Below are 19,715 nucleotides of genomic sequence, written 5' to 3'. Positions count from 1 at the left end.
TCAACAGTTAAAAGGCATCCGGATGTTTTTCTCATAGGAAGGATTTGGAGGGACGTGGGTTGGGTGCTGGCAGGTGGAACTAAATTAGGTTGGGATATCTGGTCGGAATGGACGAGTTGGACCAAAGGGTGTTTCCGTGCTGTACATCTCTATTACTCTATTAATAAATATGTTGAAGAAAGAGGGAGCAGTATAATAGCCCCCTCAAGTGGCCATTTGTATATATGTATGTACCAGATAAAACCATGATTTGGAGATGCCGGTGTTGGACTGGGGTGTACAAAGTTAAAAATCACAACACCAGGTTATAGTCCAACAGGTTCAATTGGAAGCACACTAGGTTTCGGAGCGTCGCTCCTTCATCAGGTGATAGTGGAGGGCTGTAAATTTTTGCTATAAATTCTGTGTGTTAGGATTGAGCCCTCCACTATCACCTGATGGAGTGACGCTCCGAAAGCTAGTGTGCTTCCAATTAAACCTGTTGGACTATAACCTGATGTTGTGTGATTTTTAACCAGGTAAAACCAGTTGTTCAATGTTCACTTTCTTACAGGCTTAGCCTGGCCTGTAACCAACTGGCAACAACAAAATTATACAGCAAAATAATGAACAAAGGGATAACCAGTTTTCAAACTTCAAACAGGCACACAGTATAAGAGCTTTCAGAGCCTAAGCCCATGGACCAGAACATGGACAAAAAAAAAGAAAGAGTGAGAGAAAAAGTATGATTACTCTTTTTAAAAAAACCATAACCAAGAGCACATATGGCTGAGACAGACCATAAGGAGAAATGCCAATAGCTTAAAACAACAAAAGAGAGAAACTTGGGCTTCATATTCTGAAGTAGAAAGCAATACCTTTGAGAAGAAGGCTCTCACCAACAGATTGGAAAGAACAAAATATCTTTGAGCTCAAGAGGAGGACATAGCCAGATCAGGGAGACTGGCACATCAGAGACTAAACCGCGAAATCTGAGACTTGGGGGTTTTGGGGGAAAGAGGTTTGGAGGTGGAGATGTAAATATGTTCAGAATAAAGGCTTGGGGGAGATATAGTGTAACATGGTTGACATCAAAGGCATACATGATGGTCAGAGTTATGTGTATAGCTAGAGCAGTCTACAAGGGTGCAGAAGCTCCAAATATATCCTCTTCATGCAAAGTAAAGAGTTAGCCATAAAGCAAATATTTCTTGCTTTAAATAAAAAACCCATGGACTCATACAACTTACCTTTGTGACACTAAAAAGACCCAGACCCAAAAATCACAACAAAACATTTTGAAAATGAGGAAATTGGGTTAATGGGGATCAGAGGGGAAGGAAGAGTTGCATTGGAAGATCAGCTGTAATTATACAGAGTGGAAACAGAAGAGCTAAATCATGCCCCCATTCCTCAAGTTATGTTCGCATACAGCTAATTCAACAAGAAGGTTACATCTGAGGATGAGAAGCTAAAGGGCAAAGTTGGAGATATGCATTTGTTCAAAATCTTGTGCTTATCAGATAGCTAGACAAAAACCATCTGTAAAGGATGAGTGAGAGAAACAACAGAAAGAGCTGGAAAAACTCTGCGGTCTGCTGATCACAAAGTTATACAAGGGCCTGGTGAACCACGAGGTACTCTCCTGTGGGGCTCCTACTGGTGCACATACACCATCCTGTCCAACAATTGAGGACGTTGATTAAATACACAACGCGGCTGTGGGGCATTAGTGTTTGACTGGGATTGACTAATAAATGTAATTAAATTCTCTTGTAAACAGTGCTAACACTCGAGGAACTAACTTCTAAGAAAGTTTTGGATACATTTGAACATCATTCTAAGTACTTATTTATCTTCATGAAACCTATGACCACAAAAACAAACAATGTAAACATTCAGAAGCAAACCATCTGCTAAGCCCCTGCTGTCACTTGCTGGGAGTGTCCACAATACATTTGCCTGTATCATTCAATCCTGCTCTCTGAGACTTCATTTCTGCATCAATCTTACAAATGTCACAGCTTACAAATGCTCCAGAGCCTTGGTTGCTGGAGAGTTTAGGCTGCTATGGACTAATGTGTGGTGTCAGAAACAGGTACAAAAGAGAGTAACAGTTTTATTCTGTGCCAATGAAGCATCACAACAATTGAGAGAGTAAGAGTTTTGGAGAGAGAGAAAACAAGGTCTGAAAACTTCTTTCGGCCCATTCACGTGCACAGTAAACGCAAGGCACAATTACCATGCATGTAGGCAGCCTGGGACAGGCAGCATGCACATTTCAAGTTGTTTCCTCATTGCAATGATCATAGAACATCAACTTAGCGAAGAATTGCACTTCAACTGGCTACATGCTCAGCAACGTCATCCAGGAGTGTGTCTGGATAGCACAAATGTGCAGCTAGACTGCACCTCTGAAAGGGAGTGTGCATTTGGAGTTTGACAGTTGATGAAGCTTTGTAAAGAGCCATACATAGTCATTTGACAGAGAGGAGTCACAAGTCTGGTGTCTGAGCAGGTAGCCGTTGTCAGAAAGAAGCCAGCCCCTAGTTCAAAGTGGTGTCAAGTATAGCTGGCTGGCACCAAACAAAGCCAACATGGCTGCTGTCATGATAGTGGGCATTCACTAAGACAAGGTAAATCAAAATGCACACTCAGAGATTCAGCTCTGGTATTGCTCCTCCAGCTTCTGCAGAGCCACACAAGTGCAGTATTACACTCCACTTTCATTATGACTGACACCAGTTTAAACCATATGCCTTATAGGTATATGCACATCATATCACAGCAAACATTGGAAACTCCATGGTGCTGGAAGAATTGTACAGTTTTTATTTCGCTGGTTAGAGAGAGGATGCTGAGATCCTCTCTCCTGGCATACTGGACATCTGTGTTCTCACTGATGCAACAATGTACTACACCGAACTGCGAAATCCTTGCAACATCACCTTCAGTCACCCAGCGGGATACGCGCTGGTAGCATTATTGGTCTGGTAAAAGAACTGCCTCAGATCTGCCCCTTAGCCCAAGTGGAAGTAGAAAAATGCTCCCTGATAATTATTGGAGGGTACAGCATTCAACGGAGAGCCCTGTCCTCCTCTTGCTGAATAATGCTTGCATTTCCTCTGCCTTTGTTCCATGTCCCTGTTAGTATGCAGGCCAAGAGAAAGAGCAGTGAGAGCCTGCAATGGTGACAGCAGGATTCCTGCAGTCAGGTCTTCAAACTCCTCTAATCTTCTTGTCAAAGTCCAGCACCCTCCCTTTTGAATCCAAATGCTTTTGCACAATCCTACAACAATGGCAAACATCATACTTCTATTAACTCAGTCACAGCAAAAGAAACTTAAAACTGGATGCTCCCCAGTTCCTTTAAGAATACTACACATGTAGTTTGAGCACATTTAGCTGGGATACTGTAAGAAGGGCTGTGAAAAGGGCCTGTGGGGTCAGGTACTAAATCAGTGGAAGTCTCCATTTGATGTCACAATCTGCTCACTCTGTATGTTTAAGGTTTCCAACGTATACATGGGCCACTCACATTGGAACTATAAGCTTGGCAACAGTGCCAGAACTGACCACAAACTGTCAATATTTACTGATGCCCAGGCTTACATAGTTGTGGCACTAGCAATGCTACGGTGCTGAATTCGGTAGCAATAAAAAGAGGTAGGCCAATAGCAATATACAGATTTTATTGCATGTGTGCATGTTTATTATATATGGATTGAGCATATTACATAAATATTCATGTCCATAAGTCTGGAATAACAATAGTGTAAGTAATGATAACCACAAAACTACCAGGATGTGTTGTAAACCACATCTGATTCATGAACCTATTCTCGGGAGTGGATTTGGTCAAGTATGTCTACATGCGAGCCATAGCAAAATTGTGGATTTTATCAGCTCTTTGAAATGGCCTAGCAAGCCACTCAGTTATATTGAGAAAAAAATCATTCACCAACACTTTCTCAAAGAAAGTAGTGGTGGTAACAACTATCGGCCTTGACAGTAATGATCATAACCCATAAGTGAATAAATTAAAAGAATATATATACTTTCTGAAGAAGGGTCACTGGACTCGCAATGTAACTTTTTTCTCTCCACAGATGCTAACAGAACTGCTGTGTTTCTCCAGCAATTTCTGTTTTTATTTCAAAGTTTGTTGGAGTTGGTTTGGCAGTTAAACTTATAATTAGGTTTTTGAAATTTTGTCCACAAAATTGCTGGAAGTGCAATTGTGAGAGCAATAGCACAGGAAATTTAGTGAGCAACAGAACAATCTTCTAAACTGAGGAGATTAACACTTGAGAAATTAAGAAAGGAAGGAGAGAAATGAACAGAGGGAGGACTGAGGTGTAGGAGTGATAGTGGGTGAAGTCAGTGTCAAACAGGTGTGAAAGAAAAATACAAGAGGGAGAAAAAGACCAGAAAAGAAAGAAAAAGTAAAAAATGGATATTTTGGAAACTTCCCCAAACAATTCACATCCAATTTATACATCCTGATTTCACATTTTAGGGCATTTATTGTAATAAGTAATTAAAATGTTATTAATCAAACATTGGCAACTCTTATTTGAAACCACAGAATACAATCCCTATTGCTAATTCTTAGCTCAACCAGAGAAACAAATTTCATAAGCATGCTTTACACATAATTTCAATTTTCATTAAATCAATACAAAATGATTATTAACTTTCCAGGGGATATACTTACATTTAGAACAGAGATTAATGGACATTTGGATGCCAAGAGAATTAAGGAATATTGGTAATAGTGCTGAAAAATGGAATTGAGGTGGAAGACCAACCGTAATTTTACTGGATGATCAAACAGTCTCAATAGGCTAAATGGTTTATTCCTACTCTTATTCCTCATTACAGATATATAGATAAATAAATTTACAGATATCAGAGAGCACGTGAGCGACAGATACATATGCAATATAAACATTGATACTAAGGAGACTAAAAGTTGAAACTTTTTGTCTTGCATTCATTGGAACAAGGCCACAAGCAACTGATTTGAAAAGAGATCTCATTTTATACAGGATGAGATAGGCTGCTTAATATTTTAGCCATCAAAGCAGCTGCCTTTTGTTAAGTTTGTTTTTTTGTGTCCCCATTCTAATGAGTACAAGACAAAAGTTTCAACTCCTGGTCTCCTTTTTAACAATGCTTAAGCTCTGTACAATCAACATTTGTCATATTATTTAAGACTTGTGCTAGGATTCCGACAATAAATTCAGAGTGAGGGCTTTGATCTTTTAGAATCAGGAACGTGCGTACTTTAATCCTATACTAAATATGCGAAGGCCAAACACTTGAAGGTTGTATCACTGAAGTGAAGTGCTCACTCAAGGGAGTGAACTTTGGGAAACAGATTACATATTTTCTTTGATTTGTCTGTTGACTTAAATCAATAGTTGGATAAGCGTGCCTGTGATGGTTTGATCTGCACTGCTTGTGGGTTGACATTCTTGTCATGGGAATCAATTGTGTCTTTTTTTCAATTATAGTGACAGATAAACTTGTGTTAGGTTTTGTCTACTACAGAGCACAGAAAACCTCCAAAGCTGTCCTGAAGATTGTGATGAAAAATGTTAACTCAGTTTCTTATTCCATAGATGCTGCAAAACCCACTGCGTATTTCCAACACTTTGATTATATTCTCAGGAATTATCTACCATGATGCAGACCACCCAGTGAAATAACTCCACAGAGGCTGGTATCCCATCACCAGTCACCCTTTATTTTACATGTGGACAGTCCTTGACATTGATCCAGCTCCCTCAGAGCCAAATCTCAAAGTGAGCAGGAAGTCTGATGTTCCTATGCTTATCTATCAGCCAGGATTCCTGGATTGGACCAGATTAACAACCCCAATCAGAGAACTCATATTCTATGAGGTCCACATAGCTGACCTCGTTACAATCACTACAATCAGCAATATATGTTCAGCACAAAATGTCATTCCTTGTGTATCGATGACAACATTTGTAATGCAGCATTAACAAACACACTGCATTTTAAACCATTTATAAACAAGCATCATACAACTTAAATACATACCACAACAGAATCAATGTAAGTTTGAGAGTTATGTTGCAATGCCTTTCACAATAGAACTGCTACCATTCACACACCAAGAAACACATGTTGGTTGATATTAAACTACTGCAATGTAGGTCTATGTCACTGACATGGAGAGCAAAAAGACAACAAATTAAGCCCTGTTTGTGGGCTCAGAATCCAAAGTAAAGTTATTTTGAATAGCTTTGATTGAGAAGTCAGTGATCCACAGCACAAAATCTCTTCTAAATTAGCAATTTCAGAGGTTCAACAAGTTAACTATAAAAGATAATGGAAGAATATTGTTGTGATATTTATAGTTGGACTTGGGATTCTGATGTTGGGTTTGAGTACATTGTTAAGTAGCATTGCTTACCTCATCTAGGAGTATTAGATACTGAGAGTGATTCCCTCCCAGGCTCAGAGATTATTGGGCTGGGTCCAGCTTTTAAAGTTATTGCGATCCTCTACTGCAGTGTTCTTCCCATAGCTGTAAACACAGTACTGCCAGCAACAAATTCTGAATGACCAACACTACTTAAAAACTCCTTTTCAGTAAGTGGACACCTCATAAGTTCTAATAGAAATCTCTCAAATTTTATCCAATATATTAGGCACTTAGCCTCAAAATAATTTTTCAATCACTGCAGTTTAAGCCATTCATCACAGCCACACGGCATGAAGGCACATGCAAGGAGTGAATGCAGAGCAGAATAAATTCCACTTTGGAGCTTTGTAATGACAGACTCAAGCTCTGCCTGTGTTGAGTGCCCTGCTTGCTCTCTGCACCTACAGCTGCTGACAGCAGCAGTCACAGAGACAGTCAATGCTCTCTTATAAAGGGAGTTTTTACAGACAGTTATCACACTAAAGGAGGAGGCAACACAGGTAAAGAGAGAGGCACTCACCTCATCTCTGCATCACTTTCACATGGGCTCACCGCAGGAGACTGTTAGATTAATTCTGAAACATGTCACTTTTAAGAAGGCTACAGTAGCTATGTGAACCTCAGTAAATCTCATTAAAGGTGAACAAAGTATTGCTGCTGATCAATCAGTGCTTTCCTACGTAATATGAAAGGCCTGACTTACCATGGCTGGATTCCCCTGAGCTGTTTGTGCTAATGGATCTTGCCTCTGGACCTTGGGATTTTGATTTGTATGAAGATGCTGTTAGGAATAAGTGGGAGCTCTCCCTTGCTGAGGTGCTGAATACAAATTGCAGTCCTAACCCTCTCCACACACACGCAGACAGGAAATAGACCATAAAGGCAGCTGACATGGCTCTGATTGGAGAACTCTACGATCATGTGACAGTGCCCTGGCTTACCAAGGGGCAGTGATATAAATAGACAGTGATATGTGGAGGGATGGTTAAGAAATTCAAGTACTCTTGGGTTGTTCACACCTCACCTGCTGAAAACACTACAGAAGTAGGATTTGAAATAACAGATGCATTCTGCATGAGAAGCAGCTCACTTTTCATCACAGAAGCAAGGTACACATTTTCCTGACTAAGTGGAAGGTTCTAATTTATCATATAGGCCAGGTGAGAATACCGTGTGCTATACCAAATATACGCATACATTCTCTGCAAACAAAACAGGTCTTTATACTGCCTCTCACTGGCCAGGTGGGGGTCCCCCTCCTCTTTTTAAGATGATATAAACAGAAAGGAAAGTCCCCTCAACACTATCCCCATCAAATAGTACTGGGGTGGGAAAACAAGGGGTTAATTGCAGAAGCAAATTCCCACTACTCTGAGCTAAAAGTAAACTTAAAGATCCCCCAACACCAATCCATCAAATACTCCAGGGACAGGGATAGCAAGGGGTTAAAATGAACAGCTCACATAATGCCAATCTGTTGCCTTCTCCTCATAGCTCTGCAAATGGTTATTGGAAAAAAGAACAATCTAATTCCCTTTGAACAGCTTTGGTTAAGCCTCCCTCCACCACTCACAGGCAACGCATTCTAAGAGTTCCCCAGTGTGGTGTCCTACACCCAATTATCTTCAGCAGCTTCATTAATGAGCTTCCCTTCATCATAAAGCCTGAGTGGGAATGTTTGATGATGGTTGTACAATGTTCAGCATCATTCATGATTCTACAGACATTGAAGCAGTGCATGTTCAAAAGTAGCATTAGGTGTACAATATCTAGGTCTGGGCTAACAAGTAGCATTGAAATCACCGAATCCCCCATTATCAATATCCTGCAGTTACAACTAACCAGAAACTCAACTGCACTCATTATTTTAGTACATTGACCTGCTTGTGCAGACAGAGGCTAGGAATCCTGAAGCAAATAACTCATCTCCTCATTTTCCAAAACCTGTCCACTATCTAGTAGACACAATTTAGGAGCGTGATGGAACATTTGCCTGGATGAGTACAGCTCCAAAAACACACAAGAAAGCTTGACACCATCAAGGTCAAAGAAGCCAACTTGATTGTTTACGGATGTGGTGCCATTCATTCACTCCACCAAAACTCAGTAGCAGCAGTGTGTACCATCTATGAGATGCACGACAGAAATTCATGAAGGTTCCTTAGACAGTACCTCCAAACCCACAACCTCTCATCAGAAGGACAAAGGAAGCCAATATGTGGGAGCACCACCAATTGTAAGTCTCCCTCTATGCCATTCACCACCAAACTAGGAAATACATCACCACTCTTCCAGTGTCACTTCATCAAATTCCTAAAACTCCTTCACTAACAGAATTGAGGCTCTCCCTTCAGAAAATTTAGATTTAGATTTTATCATCACTCAGTGGTTGAAAAAGGTAATTCACTATCACCTTCTCAAGTTCAACTAGAAATGGGCAATAAATGCTGACCCATATGCCATGGAAGAATAAAACTATTACTGAGATGTTTCTCCTCATAATACTTCTGCTTCTTGATATTATTTGCTTTAAATCAATGCCTTCTGGTTCTTCATCCTTTCCCAGTAAGAATACCTTTGTCACTCTGTCCAGACTACTCACAATTTGACTACTTCTACCACATCTTCTTTCAGTTCCCCTGCTCCAAGGAAAACAGTACCAACTTCTCTAACTCATCTTCAATTTAAAAAATTATTCATCACTGGTACCATCCTCATAAACCTTTTCTGCACTCGCTCCAGTGCAATCACATCTTTCCGAAAATTTAGTTCCCAGAACTCCAGCAGATTTAAAAAAAAGAAGAGATCACCGAGGGTAATAATATCTGGATTACACCTGGTGCTATGGGCTAGTGAAGGTAGGAATAAGAGGATAGAGCAGATTAATGCATGGCTGAGGAGCTGGTGTATGGGAGATGGATTCACATTTTTTGGATCATTGGAATCTCTTCTGGGGTAGAGGTGACCTGTACAAGAAGGACAGATTGCACCTGAATTGGAAGGGGACTAATATACTGGCAGGGAGATTTGAGAGAATTGCTCGGGAGGATTTAAACTAGTATGGGCGGGGACAGGAGCGGGGGGGGTGGGACCCTGGGAAATAGTGAGGAAAGAGATCAATCTGAAACTGGTACAGTTGGGAAAAAGAGCAAGTTAAACACTCAGGGCAGGCAGGAGCAAAGCAGAGAACAAGGTAGGACTGATAAATGCAGTTTAATTTATTTCAATGCAAGAGTCCTAACAGGGAAAGCAGATGAACTCAGGGCACGGTTAGGAATATGGGACTGGGATATCATAGCAACTAGAGAGACATAGCTCAGGGATGGACAGGACAGGCAGCGTAATGTTCCAGGATACAAGTGCTATAGGAAGAATGGAAAGGGAGGCAAGAGAGGAGGGAGAGAGGCATTTTTGATAAGGGATAGCATTACAGCTGTAATTGGGGAAGATATTCCTGGGAATACATCCAGGGAAGTTATTTGGGTGGAACTGAGAAATAAGAAAGGGATTGTATTATAGATTCCCTAATAGTCAGTGGGAAATTGAGAAACAAATTTGTAAGGAGATCTGAGTTACGGTTGTAGATTTTAAATTTCCAAACATAGACTGGGACTACCATAGTGTTAAGGATTTAGATGGAGAGGAATTTGTTAAGTGTGCACAAAAACATTTTCTGATTCAGTATGTGGAGAAGATGCAAAACTTGATGCAGTACTAGAGAAGATGCAAAACTTGACCTATTCTTGGGAAATAAGGCAGGGCAGGTGGGGGAGCACTTTGGGGCAAGCAACTATTATCATATTCATTTTAAAATAGTGATGGAAAAGTATTAGGCAAGAGCTTTCAAAAGTTCATTAGGGGCAGGTGTTCACAGATAAAGGGATGGCTGAAAAATGGAAAGCCTTCAAAAAAAATGAAATGAGAATCCAGGCACAGTAAATTCCTATTAGGGTGAAAGGAAATGTTGGTAGTTGTAGGAAATGCTGGATGACTAAAGAAATTGATGGTTTTTGTTAAGAAAAAGAAGGAAACATATTTCAGGTATAGACAGGAGAGATCGAGTGAATCCTTAGAAGAGTATAAAGGCAGTAGGAGTATACTTAAGAAGGAAATCAGGAGGGCAAAAAGGGGACATGAGATAGCTTTGGCAAATAGGGTTAAGGAGAATCCAAAGGGATTTTATAAATATATTAAGACCAAAGGATAACTAGGGAGGGAATAAGGTCACTCAAAGAGAAGCAAGGTAGCCTATATGTGGAACCACAGGTGATGGGGGAGATACTGAATGAGTATTTTGCATCAGTATTTACTGTGGAGAAGGACATGAAAGGTATAGTGTTTTGTACCTTTAAGAGAGAGTGAATGCTGTTTTGCACTGTGAGCTTACAAGCACCTGTCATGTGACTAACTAGCTGCCCCAGTGTGTGCTGGAAAGTTGAGAATATGTAACATTTGGCTGTGAAATAAATACCTGAGTCTGTTGCTGTTTTGACAACAATTCAAATTTAAACAGTTTAAATTATGCCCTAGGGTATTAAAACCCAATCAGATTTGAATTTATTGTTTTGTCAACATTGAACCAATGAGACGATCTGATGTTGGAGTTATAAAAAACGCAGGCAGTTTGAAAATCAGACAGAATAACTGCCATTTCAAACACTCTCTATCAAAAGGTACCTTTTGTATGAAACATCTTCACAGTAAAAGGAAGACGATGACCCAGGGAGATCTTCAGCCAAAAGAAGACAGACACCAGAAATGACAGCTGTATGGTTTTGAAATTAAGTTGATGCAATTTTAATAAGTGTCTTATTGGAACAGCATATTGTTATAGAGTTGGAGGCAGGTAATAAGCAGTTTAGAGAAAGAGGGAATTAGAGTTGTGAATAGTTGTTGTTTAATGTTCACTTTTAGAGTTAAATAATAAATTGATATTATTTTCTTTAGATAGTGGAGTTTGGGAGTTCTCGATCACTCACTCTTACTTTAACAGATTACGAGGCGAGATGAGCTTTCTGGGTGCTTGATTTAATTAACAGAAGGGTTCACCACTGTGTCATAACAATAGAATGTAGGGAAATAGATGGTGACATCTTGAAAAATGTCCATATTACACCTGCGTGTCTTAAAATGTATAAAAGCGGGTAAATCCCCAAGACCTGTTCAAGTGTACCCTAGAACTCTGGGAAGCTAGGGATGAGATTGCTGGACCCCTTGCTGAGATATTTGTGTCATCAATAGTCACAGGTGAGGTGTTGGAAGATTAGAGCTTGGCTAATGTGGTGCCACTATTTAAGAAAGGCTGTAAGGAAAAGCCAGGAAACTATAGACCGGTGAGCCTGACATAAGTGGTGGGGCAAGTTGTTGGAGGGAATCCTGAAGATTTATATGTATTTGGACAATAATTGATTAGGAATAGTCAGCATGACCTTGTGCATGAGAAACCATGTCTCACAAACTTGTTTGAGCTTTTTGAAGTTTAAAAAGAAGAGGATTGATGAGGGCAGAGTGATGGACATGATCTATATGGACTTCAGTAAGGTGTTTGACAAAGTTCCTCATGGTAGACTGGTTGGCAAGGTTAGGTTGCCTGGAATAGAGAGAGAACTGGCCATTTGGATACAGAACTGGCTTGAAGGTAGAAGACAGAGGGTGGTGGTGGAAGGTTACCTCTCAGACTGGAGGCATGTGACTCCTGGTGTGCCACAAGGATCGTTGCTGGGTCCACTGCTTTTCGTCATTTATGTAAATGATTTGGATGTGAGCATAGGAGGTACAGTTAGTAAGTTTGCAGATGACACCAAAATCAGCGGTGTAGTGAACAGTGAAGAAGGTTACCTCAGAGTACAATGGGATCTTGATCAGATGGGCCAACAGGCTAATGAGTGGCAGAGGGAGTTTAATTTAGATAGACATGAGGTGCTACATTTTGGAAAGGCAAATCAGAGCAAGACTTATACACTTAACGGTAAGGTCCTGGGGAGTATTGCTGAACAAAGAGACCTTGGAGTGCAGGTTTATAGTTCCTTGAGAGTGGAGTCGCAGGTAGATAGGATAGTGAAGAACATATTTGGTATGCTTTGCTGTATTGGACAAAGCATTGAGTATAAGAGTTAGGAGGGCACATTGTAGCTATACAGGACATTAGTTCAACCACTTTCGGAATACCGTGTGCAATTCTGATCTCCCTCTTATCAGAAGGATGTTGTGAAACTTGAAAGGGTTCAGAAAAGGTTTACAAGGATGTTGCCAGAGTTGGAGGATTTCAACTATAGGCAGAGGCTGAATAGGTTGGGGCTATTTTCCCTGGAGCATCAGAGACTGAGAGGGTGATCTTATAAAGGTTTACAAAAATCATGAGGGGCATAGATAGGGTAAATAGACAAAGTATTTTCCCAGGAGTGGGGGAGTCCAGAACTAGAGAGCATAGGTTTAGGGTGAGGGGGAAAAAATTTAAATGGGATCTAAGAGGCAACATTTTCACACAGAGGGTGGTGTGTGTATGGAATGAGCTGCCAGAGGAAGTGATGGAGACTGGTACGATTACAACATTTAAAAAGGCATCTAGATAGGTATATGAAAATGAAGGGTTTAGAAGGGTGTGGGCCAAGTGCTGGCAAATGGGACTAGATTAGGTTGGGATATCTGGTCGGCATGGACGAGTTGGATCAAAGGGTCTGTTTCCTTGCTGTACATCTCTATGACTCTACGAAGCTGAGTGAGTAGATAAGATCCCTACTCTTGTACTCTATACTTGTATTAATAAAACAATTTTTAAAAACTGCTCCCTCAATCTGCCCTTCCTATAAAATCACCCCTCAACCTCCAACACTCCAGAATTGCACACAATATTCCAAAAATGGCCTAATCCATGTCCTGTACAGCGACACTATGACCTCCAACTCCTATACTCAATACTCTGACCAATAAAGGAAAGCATACCAAATGCCGCCCTCACTATCCTATCTACCTACGATTCTACTGTCACATTGCTGCCTCACAGCACCAGGGTCCCAGGTTCGATTCCAGCCTCGGGCGACTGTCCGTGGGGAGTTTGCATATTCTCCCTGTGTCAGCATGGGTTTCCTCTGGGTGCTCCGGTTTCCTCCCACAGTCCAAAGATTGGCAGGTCAGGTGAATTGCTAAATTGCCCATGGTGTTAGGTGCATTAGTCAGAGGGGAATGGGTCTGGGTGGGTTGCTCTTCAGAGGGTCAATGTGGACTTGCTGGGCCGAAGGCCTGTTTCCACACTGTAGAAAATCTAATGTAAACTATGAACCTGCACTCCAAGGTTTCTTTATTCAGCAACACTCCTCAGGACCCCTATCAAGATATTCATGGCATCTCTCCGATTCCCTTACAAGACAGTTAGGAGATTCAGATCTGCATTACAGGGCAGAACAACAACCAGCATTGGAATGTTGCTGCAAGGAGTCTTTGTACACAGGGGCCTGGCACATGAATTGGACCAGAGAGTATCTCAATGCTGCTCGCTTGCTCTCATAGTGCTGACGTAGTGCCTATCTGCATGCTTGCAGCATCCATACTGTGCCTGTTGGTTAACCAGCTTCAGCCAGAGCCAATAAATAAATGTTTTTTCATCTATCATACAGGAGACATTTCAAGAATACCAGTCATAACCTGCAAATCATTCATGACCATACTTAAAATTTAACTACAACATGCATTTTGATTTTTAAAAAAAGTTAGCTAAAAGATGATGGTGGATGCGAACTCAAATGGTTGACAAAAAGAGTCATTCGATTCTGGAATGGTACATCAGTATAAAGAGTGGGAAAGTTCCACATTTTAAGACGAAAATGGAAAAGATAACGAGAGGCTCATTAACTAAACACTTCTCAGGCCATCTCCTGCAGACATTTTTGTCTTTTATCCTTCCAGGGATTTACAACAATGGAGTTGAAACACAACTTTCATCCATATCAGAGTGTGGTAGAGGCCTGATGCTTTAACACACATACTATCATGTGAAGGTTGCAGCTTTGAGAACAGACATTAAACATCCCTGCGCTGGAGGTAAACAAGAAAACCATTTTCGAATGCTGCTAGCCAGCTATTGCCAAAAGCAACTAGGACAGAAGAATTGCACTCAACCTAAAAAAAAACAAAAATCTCAAAATTGGCTGTTTGACTGCCAACATAATTCCTGTAAGTCACATCCATTGTGGCAGCTGCAAATCTATTTACTATAAAAGACCATGACTTTTTAAAAAATTGTGGACAGAAATGGGAAATAACTGATTCAAAAACCAGTCTTTTAAAAGGGATGACTGCATGTTTTGAAAAACAACTGACCTGGCATTATATAAATAACTATTTGAACAAACAGTAATGTAAGTTATTGCAGATGAGTTGGAGCCAAGGGTTTCCATGTACAGAAACAACAAGAAGCTGATTAGCCTGTGGACTAGTGACTATTTAAAGATAACAAAAGTATTTTGCCTGCCAACATACTATGAATTTGGTTCTCAGTTAACTGGGAATAAGATAGAGAAATGTTTTGATCAGGAACAAGATTTGTTTCTCTATTCTATGCAGTCAAACCAAATTAGAAACCTGAAGAAAACCAATTCATTTTTCCTGCAGCAGTTGTTTTTTTTTTTAAAACCCCCGCACTACCACCTAAGTGCGGTAGTGCTTATTTTTTTTCCCAGCACCCATGGTGTGTGTGTGCAGGTGTGAGACACAGTGAAAGACACAAAGTGCACGAATCTTTATTCAAATTCCACCACCAGGAAGATAGGAAAACACCCGGGTGGCCAGTGACAAACACTGCCCTTCGCATCAAAGGGCAGTGCTGTGTGATCAAAACAGTGAGGGGGAGGGTAGGGACTAAATCAAAATAGAGTTGGAGGGAGAAATAATGCACTCCACTCCCTGCAGCGCCCACCTCTCCCTGAACAACTCCAGGGTGTTGGTCGACACCGCGTGCTCCTTCTCCAAGGACACCCGGGCCCTAACGTAACCGCGGAAGAGGGGCAGGCAGTCGGCCCTAACGACCCCCTCCACGACCCGCTGCCTGGACCTGTTAATGGCCAGTTTGGCCAGGCCCAGGAGCGACCCACGAGGAGGTCTTCAGACCTGCCCTCCCTCCTCCGTACCAGGTGCCCAAAGATCGCAGCAGTTGTTATAGGCTATGGGCATTTCACTGATAAGTCACCTTTTATAAGTGAACTAGCCAACTTGTGTCTCTCGCAAACCAATGGAAGCATCGAGAGAAAGACGACTGAAAGCAACATTTTTGACCACTGTTAGGATGATAAGGATCATCCCAGCAAGCCATGAATGGGAACCAATCAACTACTTTCCAACTTTCCTTTGACTATAACCTATTTTGTGTGTGAATGCAAGAGTGTGGGGACTTTAATAGGAGGTTAGAGTTTTGATTTGTAGTATTATATGCTGATGATTTAAAACTACTTATGTGTAGTTAGAGTCTAATTACTTGTAAATAAATAGTAATTCTTGTTATGGACAGTCAGGCAGGGTGCTTCATACTTACTCTGGTGGAAGTGGTCCGAGCAGGGTACTCCATTTTGCCTGACACAAGTCAAAAATGAAGATCCCATAAACACATTGATATCTCATTATTCAGGAGAGACAAGAACACCATTTAATTAGAATAAGTCTCACTTAGTGGGGTTTAATTTCTCCTGGTGGTAATGATGTTACATCATACCTTGCTACTAACCTGACAGCCATGTGCCCAGCGTTGTTGGAAGTTAGATACATCACAATGACCACACCATAGAACGATGAATATGAAAAACTGACACCCATAGGTGTTGCTTCATCAGTACATCCTGTTAATAATCATATAAATAACCATTCAGCACATTAATCCAGCTGTGCTGTAGACAAACTGAAGCACTGAAGAGAGTAGAGCAATACTAATATCTCTTTCACTAACAAGATGAACCAAATTATTGTGGTCAATGGGAGGAAATGGGGACACTCCTGTGTACAGGTGCTATAGACACGAATGAGAATGGTTTGTCAGTAAGTAGACCACCTTGGAAGGATACTCTGCAAAGTCTTCAAGTTGAAGAATAGTGAGGAATACTGTCAACTGTGCCACAGAGTGCCAACCTTTTGCAAACTGCACCCTCTCTCTAAATGTAATGCATCTCTAAGCTGCCAGTAGTTGTTCTAGTGCCAATTAACTTAAATCCATAAAAAGCTGAGGTTGCAGGTGAAAGTCAAGTCTGCATATATAATTTCACAGCAGAATCTTGTTAAATCAAAAATTGCTGAATACAAAATAATGAGATATGAATGATATAATACAATAGACTACTGATGACAGATGTGTTTTACACAACTGAGAAAAATTGTTCACACTGTGGATAATCAGAACTGACTAAATCAAAAGGAATCACTGTACAGTTCAACTTCCTCTTGCAAAGCTTTTTGTATTTCATTTGGAACAAGAATATGATCTAAACAGTCTAAGAAAGAGATAGCCTGAGAGAAAAATTCTGAGAAAAATATAAAGCTTGGATTTTTATAGTGCTTTTTCTGATCATCAGACACCTCAAAGTCAGTTTTTCCCATTCAGTAAATGAAGCACTCGTGCAGAGTAGTTACTGCATCATAGAAAATATAATGTAGCAAACACGGCAGCCAATTTGTATCTAACACACACCCACAAACAGCAATGCAATAATAACCAGTTAATGTTTTTGTGATGTTTTTCAACGTTAAATGTTCTGGAAGAGACTGAGAATACTTTCCCAGCTTTTCTTCAAAATGACACTAGGTCACCCAGAGCAGACAAATGGAACTTCAGCTTCACATCACATTCAAAAGCATCTCTGATACTGTCACACTCTCACTCACACAACCTTCCATAGTCAGAACAATCTGACTCAGAGACAAAAGTGCTACTGTCTGGCAATGAGGATGCAAGATACATTGTAAATGAGAAAATCATAGATCAGAAACAGTGAATGAACTTTATCTATTTATGTTCATTGATTTAAATTTCCTGCCAAATTATGGCAGTTACTGACATCAATATGATGTCACTGAAGACTATTATTCAATATTAGGTTAATATGTTGCTATAGCTGGATCTTCCCACTACAGCCGACATGAATTAGGTAATTGGTCGAGTCCCTATTCCCAATTCTAGCAGTTTCTCAAGGCTTAGATCCAGAGGTAGATTCTAGAAATTTGGGTCATATACCCAAGAAATTGATAACCCTGGAAACCATCTAACCTTTGAGTTTCCATTCCCTGCCTTTTCCTGATATTCTATTAAGTCTATGTTTTCAAATATTTGTCCAACTCTACAGTAAATTAACTTATAGTTGTTGACCCAATAGCCATTTCCTGTAAAATATTCCACATTTTAAAAATTGAGCTTGACAAACAATATTTCTGATTTGTCCTTTATTCTTCTAATTATAGGAACCAAAATATTTTCAAGAACAAAGATTATTCTTACAATGGGTGCTGTAAATGTGGTCAACTTGCGTGCACAATTAAATTAAGACAGGAAACAGGGACTTGTTATGCAGTGAGTATTGCCCAGAGCTCAGAGTTTGAATCCACCCCACCAATCCTTCCAACAAATGCCAGTGTCTCTCAGTAAGTGTGGGAGACATTCCTGGACAACCATGTGATAGAAAGAGAGGTGAAAACCCCATCACTATCCCATGCTCCAGGCCATAACATGCATGTAAAATGGTATGTTGCTGCAGTGAATTAAGTTCGTTGAGTGAACTGTCACAGAAAAAAATAGGAAACCAATATCTTTGACCATACAGCTTAGACAACCAAAGTGCTTGCCACGTTGTGTTACTTGAAATTAGCTTAAAGGCAGTATCAAAAGAAAGTGAACACATTTTGGGCTAAGTTTTGATTATGTCAGAAGATTGATACATTTGTTCTTAGCTGACTAAAAAAAAATTCTACAGTTAATTAACTATTCTGTAATCAAGTTCAGTTGTCTAAGGGTTTGCTTGGTCATAAGACAAGCATTTTCCTGGTCAGTGAGTGTGATCTCTATGCAAGCCAATAGAATATTGATTCCAATTAAAGAGGCAAACAGGAGCTGGTGACATTCATAGGCAAACAATGAAAGACTAAGGGGCCCAGTTTAAAAATTAGGAGTCTCGCTATTAGGACAGCGATGAGGAGAATTTCTCTCTCTCAGACAGTTGTGGGACTTTGAAACACTCTGCCTCAGAAAGCAGTGGAAGCAGGGTCAATGAATATTAGTGAGATGGAGGAGATAAATTCTTGTTGGGTGGGATTATCACTGGTTTGGAGGAATACTTGGGAATGTGGAATTCAAATCACAAACAGATCTGCCATAATCTTATTGAATGGCAGAGCAGGCACAAGTGGCCAACTTCTGCTCCTAGTTTGTATGCCCTTAGGACCAGAAAAAACCCTTTGGTCCATCCAGCATGATCAAAACATCATATTATATAGACTTGTTATCCTGCCCAAAAACATACGTGCTGCTTGGAAAGGTGAGAACTAGATGGAAACTGGGTCAATTTGAGGGAAAAAAAATCTGGGCAATATTAATTGAACCTGTGATGTTTGAAACAAGTTAATTTATCTCAAACCTTGCTGTAACAAATGGAACACAGTCATTAAAACCGATCAAACAGAAGGACTCTGATATTCTCACTGCTTCATTTGAACACCAGTATATATTAAATTCAGCACCAAACTTAGGAGCAGAGAACTAAGAGAACACAGAAATATAGGACACCTACTAAAGTAGAGATAACAGCTCAAATGTGTCCACATTTACAAACACAGATTAAATTCTGCTGATAGCCATAAGAGATTCAACTTACTTGGTATTTTTGCAAATCTGTATGTCATATGCTGTTGTTAGACTTTCACATTTGCTTTACATACGATTAAAAAAAAAGCCAAGCAAAACCAACACCATCTGTCACTTCAAATTCTGTCCTCTAAACCAGAATACACAATCCACATCCAGGACCGTCAGATGACCTTGAAGCACTCATCAACCAGCTAATCGAATTAAATCTGCACAAAAGCATCAACAGATGGTGGAATAAAGCAGCTCACAGACCTCCCTCTGCTGGAACACCTTAGCTACTAGGCTGAACCTATTCCAGACACTTCAGGAAGTGACATCTCTAGCACCAGCCAATAAAAACTAAAGAGACATCTATTTAGCCCCATATTGCAGCTTTTCATTCTGAACACAGGAAGTTCATTGGATTAAATGCAGTACTGGATCTCCATTTTTTTTTTCTTCTTA

General features: G+C 40.3%; 1 protein-coding gene across 5 annotated transcripts in view; it reads right to left on the bottom strand.

Moving 5' to 3' along the window:
• The window catches only part of LOC122564112 (septin-5-like), a 124,636-nt gene extending 105,154 nt beyond the window's left edge, over window positions 1-19,482 (bottom strand). For 2 of the 5 annotated variants that reach the window (XM_043718685.2, XM_043718690.2), the window contains exon 1: window positions 19,279-19,482. Coding sequence is in view for 2 of the 5 variants with exons in the window: in XM_043718689.2 (XP_043574624.1) it covers window positions 7,143-7,145 (3 nt within the window). In the remaining 3 variants the exon portion in view is untranslated. Of the gene's footprint in view, window positions 1-7,142; window positions 7,262-16,151; window positions 16,264-19,278 lie in introns of those variants that run through there. The other 3 variants (XM_087977480.1, XM_043718689.2, XM_043718684.2) reach the window with 3 other exon arrangements.
• Between the last annotated feature and the right edge of the window lie 233 nt (window positions 19,483-19,715).

Source organism: Chiloscyllium plagiosum, unplaced genomic scaffold, assembly GCF_037043375.1.
Source record: "Chiloscyllium plagiosum isolate Xiang-an unplaced genomic scaffold, Cpla_swu_hap1 HiC_scaffold_31, whole genome shotgun sequence".
NCBI lineage: Eukaryota > Metazoa > Chordata > Chondrichthyes > Orectolobiformes > Hemiscylliidae > Chiloscyllium > Chiloscyllium plagiosum.
Note: the sequence above shows the minus strand (reverse complement) of the source record. Positions and strands in the feature narration are given on the sequence as shown.